The sequence below is a fragment of the Oncorhynchus masou genome, chromosome 32, assembly GCF_036934945.1.
Source record: "Oncorhynchus masou masou isolate Uvic2021 chromosome 32, UVic_Omas_1.1, whole genome shotgun sequence".
Classification (NCBI taxonomy): Eukaryota; Metazoa; Chordata; class Actinopteri; order Salmoniformes; family Salmonidae; genus Oncorhynchus; species Oncorhynchus masou.
In genome coordinates this window covers 60,904,909-60,922,373 of record NC_088243.1, presented here as the reverse complement: position 1 = coordinate 60,922,373, position 17,465 = coordinate 60,904,909, and the positions used below count along the sequence as shown (strand labels likewise).

Genomic DNA, 17,465 nt, shown 5'->3' with positions numbered 1-17,465 from the left:
ACTTCTCAATATAATGCACGATATGCAAGTCATCTTAGTAAGATGGGAATGCAGACACACACACACACACACTAGCTCTCTCTCTCAGTTGGGCAATGTGCCTGGTCCTGGCTGTGCAGTAGCAGGGGGATGCTCTCTTTCTGTCTCTACTCTGGGCTACTAGCCAGCACTCTGGCAGTGTGCTCACTCACATGTGTGTGTGAGAGCATTAGCCTCTGGTACCCAGCCAGCATCCTGGCATACAGCGAGCGTGTGTGTGTGTGTGTGTGTGTGTGTGTGTGTGTGTGTGTGTGTGTGTGTGTGTGTGTGTGTGTGTGTGTGTGTGTGTGTGTGTGTGTGTGTGTGTGTGTGTGTGTGTGTGTGTGTGTGTGTGTTTGAGTGTGTTTGAGTGTGTTTGAGTGTGTGTGTGTGTGTGTGTGTGTGTGTGTGTGTGTGTGTGTGTGTGTGTGTGTGTGTGTGTGTGTGTGTGTGTGTGTGTGTGTGTGTGTGTGTGTGTGTGTGTGTGTGTGTGTTTGAGTGTGTGTGTGTTTCTCGATGGAAAGGGTTTCTTTTGGTTTCACAGCTTGAATAATCCTGGTGTGAATCATCTGTGGTAATAGAGCTCTTCTGCCCAGCGCGTTTGAGGCTTAAATTAAGCCAGAGAACATGCAAACACACACACACACACACACAGATTCTGCACATGGTGTGGAAACTGTTTTATACGCAGTCTCTTCAGGTTTCCATCTCCACCAAGTGAAAATAAAATGTTTATTCCTTGTGCAAATTGTTTCGTTCATTGTCTGCAGAATCCAAAAGTAGAGTTTCTCTCAGATTTTTATTTTCCATGAAATCAGATGAGTTTTTCTCAGGTTATGCAGGACATCATTTCTAAACATACGTGTTTTCAAAAAAAGTTTCAATATAAAAGTGTATCCCATTTGTGTTAGTTGTCATTTGTGTAAGGACATCACGTTTCACAGGCATCTGTAGATTGAGTATGAATCACACTTTACTGCTCTAATGATGTTTACATATTTGAAGGGAGTGCTTTTCTTACTCAGACTATAGAACATACATCAATTAACACTCACAGATCTGTCTTTATTTCCTAAAATATAGAAATAACAATGGGTAGCCTACAGTACATACTGTGTACATCCTGAATGATCTGGTGAAAACTGAGTATCCCGTGGAATACTAATGCTAGCAGTGGCTAATGCTAGTGATGACTTTGACTTAATGCTAGCTGTGATTGTGGCTAATGCTAGGTGTAACAATGACTGAAGCTAGATCTGAATGTAGCTAACACTAGCTGTAATTATGGCTAACGCTAACAATGACACAAATATAACTTCGATTGTAGCCAAAGATAGTTATACTCCAAGCTTACAAGGATTCCCTGGAATATTATCAACAGTCAAAGCTGTTGCATTTCTAAGAGGCTGGGCTCCCACTGCACACTGGAGCCGTAGGGTAGTGGTTACAGAGATGGATTACCTACAAATCCCACACAGGGACACACACAAAGCACACAGCCTCACCTCCCTGCCTGCCTGGCCACTCCATTTAAAATACTTGGGTGAGGAGAGAAGAGAGTATTCAGGCGGTTTGAATTGGTAATGTGAAATGAAGCCTGCCTAGATAAGGTCAGCAGGATGGGAGACTCATAATAATGTATAATGTGAAATGATACAATAGAAGAGGCCATCGGTGTGATGTCCTTGGGTGCGGAGCACATGAGGCTGCTGAGGAGAGGACAGCTCAAAAGCATATGGCCTGAACAGAGCAAATGGAATGGCTTCAAACACCTGGAAACCATGTGTTTAATGTATTTGATACCATTCCACTCATACACCCAATCCTGTTCTCCTGTAGTGTGGATGATCATAAATACGGATCTGGTGTGGGGATCTGGTCTGGTGTCAGTGTTCTGCTGGGATCACCTCCAGGATGATCTGGACAGATCTGTTAAAGGAATCTGACGACAGAATAAAATACACAGAAAAACAATTATGATACCATTGTGGTTAGGATAAGATTATTTGCAAAGTGTCCAAATGGACACATTACTGGTATTAATGCAGCAATTACAATAGGATGCAATGCAGAAAATGTTTTGGAAATTGCTTATATGTTATGGTAATCAATGCATGTATAGTTTCATGGTCCACTGAAGCACTGATCAATCCTTTGCAGTCCGTATGTCAGTAGTATGTATGATTTTCACTGTTATGTAAAGTCCATGTAATGGCTCCTACGTGTAGGTAGCGTGTTACCTAAACTCTTCTGTAGCCACTTGGGTCTGCGGTCAAACACAATGAAGATATAGTAGGCTGGGATTCCTGTTAGTGAGATGGCGAATCCTATCCCTGTGTTGACGGGGTCGGAGTAGAGAGAGAGGAACACCATGAAGAAGCAGGTGAAGGAGAAAATGGCTGGAATGAAAAGAGGAACCTGGGGAGAAAGACAAAGAAGTACAAAGGACTCAAGGATCAATTCCGTAAAGCGTTCATTAGTTGACTAAGACAGCCATCAGACAGACCCATGCTCTATTTGTGTGTCCATGTGTGCAAGATGCTTGATTATCTGCGACTCCTGAATCGGCCTCCACAGCCGCATGAAGTGGCACCGAAGGAGAGGCGTCATCATTGACGTGTGTATGTGAATGTGTGTCTGTGATGCCTGTCTGTGCGTGTATGTGGGTATTGATGTGTTCACGTGTGTTGGACTGACCTTGAAAGGACGTGGCATGTCAGGGCGTGTGTATCTCATGTAGATGAGGCCCAGCACAGCCACACCAATGAAAAGCCAGCGGAGGAAGCTCATGAAGTTCAATATGCTGTAGATATCTCCCACAAACACCTGGAACACCGTCATAGGGTACTGGAGGACACACACAGAGAAAGAACACACATACACACACGCAGAGAACACACACGAATCCAATGAGGATTACGTACAGATGCTAAAAGGTAACCACAAAGCATGTTAACAGTTAAACATGCAAACGATGAGTACAGGAAGGAATGCAAAGGATTAATTGTAAAGAACAGGGCCCAGATTCACAGATTTGCAAAAATTTAAGACGCTTCTTAATAACCTCTTGAAACTCTGGGGGCGCAATTTCATTTTTGGATGAAAAACGTTCCCGTTTTAAACAAGATATTTTGTCACAAAAAGATGCTCGACTATGCATATTGATAGCTTTGGAAAGAAAACACTCTGAATTTTCCAGAACTGCAAAGATATTGTCTGTGGGTGCCCTAGAACGGGAGCTACAGGCAAAACCAAGATGAAACGGCAACCAGGAAATCAGCAGGATTTTTGAGGCTCCATTTTCCATTGTCTCCTTATATGGCTGTGAATGCGAGAGGAATGAGCCTGCCCTTTCTGTCGTTTCCCCAAGGTGTCTGCAGCATTGTGACGTATTTGTAGGCATATCATTGGAAGATTGACCATAAGAGACTACATTTTCCAGGTGTCCGCCCGGTGTCCTCCGTCGAAATTGGTGAGTCATTTTCAGCTGCTGGTATTTTTCCATGCGATTCTGAGGGGAAAGCAGGCTTCCACGAACTGCATATCAATGAAGAGATATGTGAAAAAACACCTTGAGGATTGATTCTAAACCACGTTTGCCATGTTTCGGTCGATATTGTGGAGTTAATTCGGAAAAAGTTTGACGTTTTGGTGACTGAATTTTCGGTTCGTTTCGGTAGCCAACTGTGATGTACAAAACGGAGCGATTTATCCTACACAAAGATTCTTTCAGGAAAAACTGAACATTTGCTATGTAACTGAGAGTCTCCTCATTGAAAACATCCGAAGCTCTTCAAAGGTAAATGATTTTATTTATTTGGTTATCTGGTTTTTGTGAAAATGTTGCGTGCTAAATGCTACTCAAAATGCTAAGCTAGCTTGCAATACTCTTACACAAATGATTGATTTGCTATGGTTCAAAAGCATATTTTGAAAATCTGAGATGACAGTGTTGTTAAGAAAAGGCTAAGCTTGAGAGCAGGCGCATTATTTTCATTTTATTTGCGATTTTCAGAAATCGTTAACGTTGCGTTATGCTAATGAGCCTGAGGCTTTATTCACGATCCCGGATCCGGGATGGGGAGTATCAAGAGTTAAGAGAAGAAATACGAAGTTCATTCGTAAGTGCAATTCCTCAACAATATCTTAAGATTGAATGATTTTCTCATGAACTTCTAACAAATCTTCTTAAGATGTGTGTTGCTAGGCAACCAATTTAGCTATATAGCAATGGCAATCATTTTAGCATATTTCTTACTGAGATTACGGTTCTAAAACCTGTTTAAAATAATCAATATTGAAACATTCAGATAAAGTTTGTGTGAATTAAACATGGTCAATTGCTTTCATGAGCTTTTTCTCTCACTGCCCTGAGTTTAAGACAAAGGTTTAGCTTCCAAGAACTTAATTTAAAAAAAATCTAATTTCTTCTTAACCTTGTGCTTAACATAAGAAACATAACATAAGAAACAGCGCAAGAACATTTCCAATAACATTTTTGAGCAATAGCAACTTTGCTTAACTTTCTTCTTAAGTCTACAGTTAAGGAAAAAATGACAGTGAAGAAGAAATTGTTTCTTAAGGTTTTGTGAATCCGGTCCCTGATCTGTGTGTATTTAAAAAAAATGTTTATCTGACCAGAATGATGACGGCTGCCAAAGGTGTGTGTCTGCGGACGTGGATCATGGACAGAACCTCAGGGAGATGGCCTTCTCGTGACGCCACATAAAACATTCTAGAATGACCAACACTTCAGGGTTACATGAGAAAATGTGAAATACTATCAAAAACAACACTTCATCATCATCAGAGCCAAAAAAAAGCACAAAAAAATATATACTGTATTATTGTCACATACACTGGACAGATGCAGTGAAATGTGTTGTTTTACAGGGTCAGACATAGTAGTACGGAGCCCAAGAACTCACTCTTTTGTTATTCCTCTATTAAAGTTGGTGTCTCAGTAAAGCAATGTCAGCTATTTTGTTTTCACTATAACACTATACTGCGTAATCTATGTTCGACCTCCACATCCAAACTTCTGCATAACACTGTTTGGCAGTTGAATGAAAAAAAAAGTGTTGAGATTCCTCACGCACAGTTGTGTGTCAGGGAGGGAAGGCATTTTGTCATTCTCCTTGGCAGGAAAAGCTAGCCAAGGCTGTGTGGTTTGACACCTGTGTTGACGCAGCCCACCTTGAGAAAGCGAACAAGCAGCCGTTCATCGTACCGAAGCACGACAAGGCTACAAATACCGGCACTGCCACTGAAAAGTTCCCCATCGTCTTCTCTGCAAATGTCTGCACACAAAACAGAGAGAGAGAGAGAGAGAGAGAGAGAAATACTATGAACCAAACAGGGACAAAGAGATACAGAGAAAGATTCTCAATTCACTGAACATCTAGTTTAAGAACATAGGTAGCTAAATACATTCAGTCTTTCCTTAAAAGCAGCATCACCGACCTTTTAAACTGTAATGAAACAAACTGATCAGATCAGAGCCCTTTTAGTGAATGAATCTCCCCCGACACCAAACTGGCCGGAGAACAGCGTGCAGACTAATTTTAGGCTCTGTCTAAGACTATGCAATTTACACTGGACCTAATGTAATTATTATTGAGAAGGATGGACTGTGTGAAATCACATTAGGCCATACTGGGAAGCATAGGTGTTGGGCTTGGCGTCCCACTAATGACGAAAGGTTAAGAGCAGTTTAGAGTGCAGGAAAGCAACACCGCTGATCAGTCACTCCTCAGAGCTAGATAGAATTAGGCCCAGATGAACGAGGTCTAAGACTGCAGTCATTACACCTCAAGTGTATCAATACATCACACACAGAAATCTATAGGACTCGGGGGGGGGGGGGGGGGGGGGGGGGGGATGCAGTAAGATCAGTGTCAATGAAATTGGCCGATAGACAGAGAGTTTGTTAGGTGCCTTACCACGGCGACGGATTGTGAGGCCAACAGCTCCTCTGCTGACATTACAGTGTAGTACGCCACATTGGTCAGCACGTAGCAGGAAGTGACTATCGCCATGGAGATACAGATGGCCAATGGCACAGTCCTGAGGATATGTACAAATTTGAGACCGACAACCCAATCAAAATATAACTTGATCTCACCTTACGATGAGGCAAACCTGTGTAAATGAGATATGAAATGAAAAACTCACTTTTCTGGATTCTCCACTTCCTCAGTCACAAAGTTAAGGTAAAACCTGTTGGATAAAAGTTAGAGATTTACAACAATATGAAATTAGGATATAGATAACAAGAGCTCATGACAAGTCAATAATGCATTATACCTGTTGGCTTCATGCAAAGTGTCACCTAGAATTAGATATACGAGCTAGTCACGTTATAAGAAGTCCATACCTACCACCCAGAATAGGCGTACATCCCAGAGTAGAAGGCCAGAGGAAGACCTGTGAGCTTGATATTACTGACCTCAAACGCATTCTCAAAGTTCCTAGTCTCCCCTGTGTGCACACAAACACAGAGTGAGACACACACACACACACAGAATGACACACACACACACACAGAGAGTGAGACACACACACACAGAGAGTGAGACACACACACACACAGTGAGACAGACACACAGAGTGAGACACACACACAGAATGTGACACACACACACACACAGTGAGACACACACTCACAGAGTGAGACACACACACAGAGAGTGAGACACACACACACAGAGAGTGAGACACACACACACACAGTGAGACAGACACACAGAGTGAGACACACACACAGAATGTGACACACACACACACACAGTGAGACACACACTCAGAGAGTGAGACACACACACAGAGTGAGACACACACACACAGAGTGAGACACACACACACACAGAGTGAGACACACACACACACACAGAGTGACACACACACAGAGTGAGACACACACACACACAGAGTGAGACACACACACACACAGAGTGACACACACACAGAGTGAGACACACACACACAGAGTGACACACACACAGAGTGAGACACACACACACACAGAGTGAGACACACACACACACACAGAGTGACACACACACAGAGTGAGACACACACAGAGTGAGACACACACACAGAGTGAGACACACACACACACAGATTGAGACACACACACACAGAGTGAGACACACATACACACAGAGTGAGACACACACACACACAGAGTGAGACACAAACATACACACACACACACACAGAGTGAGACACAGACACACACAGAGTGAGACACACACACACAGAGTGAGACACACACATAGAGTGAGACACACACACAGATTGAGACACACACACACACACACACACACAGAGTGAGACACACACACACACAGAGTGACACACACACAGAGTGAGACACACACACCCACAGAGTGACACACACACACACAGAGAGTGAGACACACACACACACACAGAGTTATACGCACACACCCACAGAGTGAGACACACACACACACACACAAACACACACACACACAGAGTGAGACACACACATACAGAGTGAGACACACACACACAGAGAGTGAGACACACACACACACACAGAATGAGACACACACACACAGAGTGTGACACACACACACACACACAGAGTGAGATATACACACAGAGTGAGACACACACACACGCACACACAGAGTGAGACACACACACACACAGAGTGAGACACAAACACACACACCGAGTGAGACACAAACACACACACACACACACACAGAGTGAGACACAGACACACACAGAGTGAGACACACACACACAGAGTGAGACACACACATAGAGTGAGACACACACACAGATTGAGACACACACACACATAGTGAGACACACACACACACACAGAGTGACACACACACAGAGTGAGACACACACACCCACAGAGTGACACACACACACAGAGAGTGAGACACACACACACACACACAGAGTTATACGCACACACCCACAGAGTGAGACACACACACACACACAAACACACACACACACAGAGTGAGACACACACATACAGAGTGAGACACACACACACAGAGAGTGAGACACACACACACACACAGAATGAGACACACACACACAGAGTGTGACACACACACACACAGAGTGAGATATACACACAGAGTGAGACACACACACACGCACACACAGAGTGAGACACACACACACACACAGAGTGAGACACACACACACACAGAGTGAGACACACACACACACAGAGTGAGACACACACACACAGATTGAGACACACTGACACACACACAGAGTGAGACACACACACACACAGAGTGAGACACACACACAGAGTGAGACACACCCACCCACAGAGTGACACACACACACACAGAGAGTGAGACACACACACACACACACAAACACACACACACACAGAGTGAGACACACACATACAGAGTGAGACACACACACACAGAGAGTGTGACACACACACACACACACACACAGAGTGAGATATACACACAGAGTGAGACACACACACGCACACACAGAGTGAGACACACACACACACACAGAGTGAGACACAAACACACACACCGAGTGAGACACAAACACACACACACACACACAGAGTGAGACACAGACACACACAGAGTGAGACACACACACACAGAGTGAGACACACACATAGAGTGAGACACACAGACAGATTGAGACACACACACACACACAGAGTGAGACACACACACACACAGAGTGACACACACACAGAGTGAGACACACACACACCCACAGAGTGACACACACACACACAGAGAGTGAGACACACACACACACAGAGTTATACGCACACACCCACAGAGTGAGACACACACACACACACACAAACACACACACACACAGAGTGAGACACACACATACAGAGTGAGACACACACACACAGAGAGTGAGACACACACACACACACAGAATGAGACACACACACACAGAGTGTGACACACACACACACACACAGAGTGAGATATACACACAGAGTGAGACACACACACACGCACACACAGAGTGAGACACACACACACAGAGTGAGACACACACACACAGAGTGAGACACACACACACACAGAGTGAGACACACACACACAGATTGAGACACACTGACACACACACAGAGTGAGACACACACACACAGAGTGAGACACACACACACACAGTGTGAGACACACACACACAGAGTGAGACACACTCACACACACAGAGTGAGACACACTCACACACACAGAGTGAGACACAAACTCACACACAGAGTGAGACACACACACAGAGTGAGACACACACGCACACACAGAGTGAGACACACACACACACACAGAGTGAGACACACACACACACAGAGTGAGACACACACACACACAGAGTGAGACACACACACACAGATTGAGACACACTGACACACACACAGAGTGAGACACACACACACACAGAGTGAGACACACACACAGAGTGAGACACACACACCCACAGAGTGACACACACACACACAGAGAGTGAGACACACACACACACACAAACACACACACACACAGAGTGAGACACACACATACAGAGTGAGACACACACACACAGAGAGTGTGACACACACACACACACACAGAGTGAGATATACACACAGAGTGAGACACACACACACGCACACACAGAGTGAGACACACACACACACACAGAGTGAGACACAAACACACACACCGAGTGAGACACAAACACACACACACACACACAGAGTGAGACACAGACACACACAGAGTGAGACACACACACACAGAGTGAGACACACACATAGAGTGAGACACACAGACAGATTGAGACACACACACACACACAGAGTGAGACACACACACACACACAGAGTGACACACACACAGAGTGACACACACACAGAGTGACACACACACACACCCACAGAGTGACACACACACACACAGAGAGTGAGACACACACACACACAGAGGTATACGCACACACCCACAGTGTGAGACACACACACACACACACAAACACACACACACACAGAGTGAGACACACACATACAGAGTGAGACACACACACACAGAGAGTGAGACACACACACACACACAGAATGAGACACACACACACAGAGTGTGACACACACACACACACAGAGTGAGATATACACACAGAGTGAGACACACACACACGCACACACAGAGTGAGACACACACACACACACAGAGTGAGACACACACACACAGAGTGAGACACACACACACAGAGTGAGACACACACACACAGATTGAGACACACTGACACACACACAGAGTGAGACACACACACACAGAGTGAGACACACACACAGTGTGAGACACACACACACACAGTATGAGACACACACACACAGAGTGAGACACACTCACACACACAGAGTGAGACACAAACACACACACAGAGTGAGACACACACACAGAGTGAGACACACACACACACACACAGTGAGACACACACACACACAGATTGAGACACACACAGATTGAGACACACACACACACAGAGTGAGACACACACACACACACAGAGTGTGACACACACAGAGTGAGACACACACACACACAGAGTGAGACACACACACCCACAGAGTGAGACACACACACACACACACACAGAGAGTGAGACACACACACACAGAGTGAGACACACACACACCGAGTGAGACACACACACACAGCGTGAAACACACACACACCCACAGAGTGACACACACACACACAGAGAGTGAGACACACACACACACAGAGTTATACGCACACACCCACAGAGTGACACACACACACACACAAACACACACACACACAGAGTGAGACACACACATACAGAGTGAGACACACACACACAGAGAGTGAGACACACACACACACAGAGAATGAGACACACACACACAGAGTGTGACACACACACACACACACAGAGTGAGATATACACACAGAGTGAGACACACACACACGCACACACAGAGTGAGACACACACACACACACAGAGTGAGACACACACACACAGAGTGAGACACACACACACACAGAGTGAGACACACACACACAGATTGAGACACACTGACACACACACAGAGTGAGACACACACACACAGAGTGAGACACACACACAGTGTGAGACACACACACACACACAGTGTGAGACACACACACACAGAGTGAGACACACTCACACACACAGAGTGAGACACAAACACACACACAGAGTGAGACACACACACAGAGTGAGACACACACACACACACACACAGTGAGACACACACACACACAGATTGAGACACACACAGATTGAGACACACACACACACAGAGTGAGACACACACACGCACACACACACAGAGTGAGACACACACACACAGAGTGAGACACACACACACACACAGAGTGTGACACACACAGAGTGAGACACACACACACAGAGTGAGACACACACACCCACAGAGTGAGACACACACACACACACACACACACACAGAGTGAGACACACACACACAGAGTGAGACACACACACACCGAGTGAGACACACACACACAGAGTGAAACACACACACACAGAGAGTGAGACACACACACACAGAGTGAGACACACACACAGAGGAGACACACACACACAGAGTGAGACACACACACACACACAGTGAGACACACACACACACAGAGTGAGCCACAGAGGAGACACACACACACAGAGTGTGACACACACACACACACAGAGTGAGACACACACACACAGAGTGAGACACACACCCACAGAGTGAGACACACACCCACAGAGTGAGACACACACACACAGAGTGAGACACACACAGAGTGAGACACACACACACACAGAGTGAGACACACGCACACACACACATAGTGAGACACACACACACATAGAGTGAGACAAACACACACAGAGTGAGACACACACGTACACAGAGTGAGACACACACACACACACACACACACAGAGTGAGACACACACACACAGAGTGAGACACACACACACACATAGTGAGACAGACACACAGAGCGAGACACAGACACACACACAGAGTGAGACATACACACACACACACACACAGAGTGAGACACGCACTCACACACACACACACACACACACACACACACACACACACACACAGAGTGAGACAGACACACACAGAGCAAGACACACACACACACACAGAGTGTGACACACACACACACAGAGTGAGACATACACACACACACACACACAGAGTGAGACACACACACACATACCCACAGCGTGAGACACACACATAAGAAGGGATTACACAAACACCAAAGAATATCGATTCTAGTTGATTGTTTGACTAGGTGCATTTTTCTAAGTATATCAGCATGGGTATGTGTAAGAATGCACCCCCAAGAGCATTCCAATACAATACACACATATGTAGTGTATTTCTGTCTAATGGAACACACTTCCAAAGGGGCAGATAATAACCCTCTAAAAGTCTGTTAGCTATGTATAGGCCTGCAGCCACTCTGTAGTTATTATAGCCTGTAAAGTGTCGAACAGGTACTCTGTAGCCATTACACACCGTGGAGCTGCGTTTAATCGTCTAGTTAAAGTACACCTGTTATCTGTGGAATGTCCCTGTAACAAACAAACAAATATAACCCTATACCACAAACGGGGTTTCGAGGTTTTTGATGAGAGCCAAGAAAGAGTGTCAGATTCAATGTGATGTGAGCATAAGCATGCCATTTTGTATTGTTTTCATCCAGTGTAAAATATATGATGATGGTGGTGGTGATGATGAGGATGATGATTCATGTGATAATGATGATAATGAGGATGATAATGATGATGAGGATGAATGTCATGATGATGATGATGATGATTAATGTGATAATGAGGATGATGATAAGGATGAACATGATAATGACAATGAGGATAAATGTGACGATGAGAATGATGAGGATGATGATGGTGATGATGGATGCGAAAAAGAGGATGATGAAAATGATGAGGATAATAATAGTGATGATGAGGATGAATGTGATGAAGATGATGATTAATGTGAGGATGAGAAGGATGAGGATGATGATGGTGATGATGAAGATGAGGATGATGATGAGGATGACGAAGGCTAACCTTTGAAGAGCATATAGAGGCCAGGTACGATGATGGTGGCGACAGCCAGCAGCTTGCAGAAAGTGAGGAAGATCTGAATCCTGTTTGTCCAGCTCGTACTCATACTGTTGAGATACATCACTGACGCTGTGGAGTAGTACACACACACACACACACACACAAACACAAACACACACATACTTTATGGGAAACTGACCGGTATCTTACATTCAGCTGAACCATCTCACTGATAAGCACTAAAATCCTATATTCCAAACGTTTGTTCAATTCAATAAAATACTGTAGCATAAATCTTAGACATACTTATTCCTATAGAGGTGGCCAGTTTGATAGCAATCTCTGGCACTCCACACGGCATGAATATGGGCTCCAGGATATATTGTCCGAAGGCCAGGGATATCACTGCCAACCCTGCAGGTCTAGAACAAACAACACCATCACACACAGGCCCCAAAACACTGACCCAAAAATACACATGCAGCAAACACATCGACCGGAAATGCTGACCCACAAAGCTGTGAGATCTGGGGCCCCATGCACTGTTCAGAGTGTTGGGGAGCATTTGACCTCTAACTGACCTGTCTTACACAACCTCACACATGTTTATAACAGTCAATTAACTGTTAATACTGATATTCAGTAACTCAAAGATGTCTGTTAGGTTCAGTTGGGACAAAAAAAACATACAAAAATATATATGATTATTATTGATATGAAATGGATACAATAGAAATAAAGTACATTGAGTAAATGCATATAACTAAAGGTACTCTGTGTCCAGAATGAAATGGAAAATCTTATGTATTCAGAATATCTGGAACAAATCTGGTCAGGCATGTAGAAGCTAATAACCGTCAAACTTAATTCTCATAACACTGAGACATTATTACACTACACAGCAGGTAGACGTACACACTAAGCATCCAAAATAGCAAACACACATTTCTTCCACACGTGGAAGTGAATCAATTCCAGTGTTTTCTATTGATCTAATAAGAATCTAATAACTGTTTCCCAGTCTGTGGGCTCATCCCCGATCACTGTTCATTTCCCATATACCCAAAACCATATGTCCCCCCTAGCCCGATGATACTCTGTAGTACAGTATAGTATAGCAGGTTTGTTTACACTGCTCTGCTAACACGGGTATCAACGGACCAGGATGGTATCAGAGAGGCTTTACTACCTGTACAACGCTGAGATGAACGCTAGAATGCCCCTCCCCTTCTCACAAACAGACAGTATAGAGTGATGTGCACACACTGTATTGCAAGTGTCTACCCAACTTCCTGCCTCTGTCTCTGTCACACACACACACGCGCAAACACACATACAAGATACACACACAATAAATACTTTCACACACACACACACCTGATGGCAATGATGTCAGCCCAGAGACGTATGAAGGCCATCTGTGGTCCAAAGGCCTCCAGAATATAGGTGTAATGTCCTCCAGATTTCTTGATGCTGGTTCCCAGCTCTGCATAGGACAGGGCCCCTGGGATAGGAGAGAGGGAAAGGTTTAGGACAGGAAACTGGCTACCCATCTACAACAACAAACAGGTAAGTGGCTACTGTAAGAGGAAAATGTGATTCCTTGTATTTTTCATTGTATGCATTGCACAGGTCTGTAGGACCTAAATTTCATCCCTGTTTTTGCTGAGAATTTTCCAGGAGATGCAGATGAGCTTTGTGATTTACATAAATTGACAGAATACCAACACTAACACGTGGCTATATTAACATTATTGCACTTTTCATGTAGCCTACTTTTGGCCAGTTAATAGCCTAGCCACTGCTCAAGAAACATAAATGTTAAAATTATGTTGCTGTAGGATTATTTTGCTGTGACAGTATTGGTCAAATTACAGGGACACTGTAAGATTTTGTCATTTTAACATGTCTGCGTGCAATATGAAGGAAGTTAGTTAGCATTGACTCACAAACTACTGCTAACTTCCTTCCTACTAGTTGCAGAGAAATAAAAATGGTATCCACGCGTACATCTGACTCTGGGTAAGGAGTATCCCTTTAAGATCCTACAGAGTGAGTGAGTGAGTGAGTGAGTGAGTGAGTGAGTGAGTGAGTGAGTGAGTGAGTGAGTGAGTGAGTGAGTTAGTGAGTGCGCATCCACTTGTGTGTGTCTGTCTGTGTGTGCGTGCGTCAGAGCGAGAGAGAGAAAGAGAAAATGCAAGATAGGTTAACGTAAAGGGTAATTGAGGTTTCAGCAGTTTGATGGTTAGTTAGAAGGCAGTAGCTACAATAACGCTGCTGTAATTACAGTTTCATGATGAAATAATACTAGGGTAGAAGTGGAAGCTTTCCCATAGCAGCAGACAGTTAACAAAGTTCATCCATCCCCCTAAGCTTTAAATCACACTCATTGTCTCAAGAAATCACACTCATTGTCTCAAGAAAAGCTGCTTTACAAGTTTAGCACTTTGTTTAAGAAGGCATCAGCTCTAGTGTCTTCAACAAAGGGGAAGCAAGGGAGTCGTAACCCAATAGACTGAACTGCAATAAAAACACAAAAGCTCCTTCCCCGTACCTTCAGTTCACACGCATCATAAAACCACTCTGCACACCTTTACTCAGGTCTGTCTCCACTCTCCCTCCCTTTCTCCCTGAGGAGGTGGGGTGTCATCGTGACGAAAAACACGTGTGACTCACCAAACAGAGACAGTACTCCACAGGCGATCCACACCACCAGAGACATTCCAACACTCCCAGAGTTCTTCAGGATTCCCTTGGGAGAGATGAAGATTCCCGCGCCGATGATGGTCCCTATGATGATGGAGATTCCCCGAAGCAGGGTCACCTTCTTCTTAAGCTCTACCTTTCCGTGCGGGGAGTCAGGGTCCTCTTTTGGGACAGGGGTATCCCCTGGGTGTCCCCCATTTTGGGGGGTGTTGTTCACCCCAGTCCCCTCACCATTAACTGACCTCCTGGTCATCCTTGAACTCTCTTACACACACACACCACACACACATACACACTCACTCACTCACTCACTCACTCCCATGCAGTGTTTCTCACACGCGCTCTCTTCAACACAAGATATGTCATAAACAAGCCCCTCACACTCCCTTCTGGCACGCTAGGTCCCAAATCAACCTTAGTGTTTTTCCTTCTGTCTTCAGTGACCTGCTGTTGGGACGACAGAACAGTAAGTTACTCTGACAAAGTAGGTTGTTACTGGTCCTGCTGTGCAAATAAACTTCTATTACTGGGAGCTAGACCAAACCTCTGGGGGAATAGTCTCTCCTCTCTCTCTCTCCCTTTCTCTCTCTCTCTTAGACACACATACACACGCACACCCTAATCTCGCTCTGAAGCCCCACTCATTCAGTCGATCTCTCTTTCACTCTCCCACTTTGTTACACTACCCCACACTTTTCTCTCTCACCCTCTTTTGTCTGTCCTCCACTAGTTCTGTCTGTCTGCCTCGCTCTATGTCTGTCTCTTCAGCATTCCCTCTCTCTCAGACCTTGTATTATCTGGCTGGTCCCTGTGTCTCCCTGAAGAAGCAGTCTGGTTGTGTTTCTGTTGTGAGAGGAGTTTCGCTGATACCCTCTGCCTCAGGATGTATCTAAATAATCACCTGAGTGCCAACTCCACACTCCCCCTTTGAAGGCTCCATCACAGTTCTCCCAAAACAAAAGGGGAACAGGAAACTAGGTTCTGTCACCCAACGCTAGCTGCCTGGCCAAGCGCCTCAGACGTCACATGACGCATGTCAATCACCATAAACGCCTACGGTCTGGATTTGTCATTGACCACAAATTGTGAATACACACGGCTTCCAGTAAGATCATACACAATACCACACCAAGCAAACACTAACAACCAAGTAATGACAAAAGCAAACAACCCATTGATTCAAGCAAAGTTTCAAAGTTATAGGGGCGTGCTACAGGGGTTCCCTTTTGACTCACTGGAAGGCAGATGGAACCACCAGCATACCTGGGTGATTCCATCTATTGGCTCTGAAAAGGTATGCTGGTGGTTCCATCTGCCTTCCAGCGAGTCAACAGAGAACCCCTGCAGAGGGAAACTGTGTAGCATGCTAGTAAGTGTGGGGGAGGTGTAGCCAGAAAATGATGCAACATTACAGCTGCCTGACACAAATGAGAAGCCAGGTGATACGTGAATACAAAATATGTTAGGTGGAGTGATGTACCCGAGGCACCGGAGGCTGCTGAGGGTCATAATAATGTCCGGAACGGAGCAAATGGAATGGCATCATACACCTGGAAACCACGTGTTTGATGTATTTGATACCATTCCACCTATTCCGCTCTAGTCATTACCA

The 17,465-nt window shown here is 44.9% G+C and overlaps 1 protein-coding gene across 4 annotated transcripts; it reads right to left on the bottom strand.

The window, feature by feature from the left end:
• Positions 1-798: 798 nt before the first annotated feature.
• Positions 799-17,043, bottom strand: LOC135526387 (cystine/glutamate transporter-like). 4 transcript variants are annotated; one of them, XM_064954727.1, is made up of 13 exons: positions 16,755-17,043; positions 15,824-16,300; positions 14,525-14,651; positions 13,454-13,569; positions 13,151-13,276; positions 6,399-6,498; positions 6,193-6,237; positions 5,961-6,084; positions 5,215-5,318; positions 4,657-4,753; positions 2,716-2,865; positions 2,259-2,436; positions 799-1,960 (listed from the first exon to the last, which is right to left on the bottom strand). In XM_064954727.1, the coding sequence occupies exons 2-13, from the start codon at positions 16,104-16,106 to the stop codon at positions 1,905-1,907; spliced, it is 1,506 nt and encodes a 501-aa protein (XP_064810799.1). In that variant the 5' UTR covers positions 16,107-16,300; positions 16,755-17,043; the 3' UTR covers positions 799-1,904. The 4 variants fall into 4 exon arrangements, with proteins under 4 accessions (XP_064810799.1, XP_064810801.1, XP_064810798.1 ...); XM_064954729.1 differs by having other exon boundaries at positions 15,824-16,297; XM_064954726.1 differs by lacking the exon at positions 16,755-17,043 and adding an exon at positions 16,560-16,748.
• Positions 17,044-17,465: the final 422 nt, after the last annotated feature.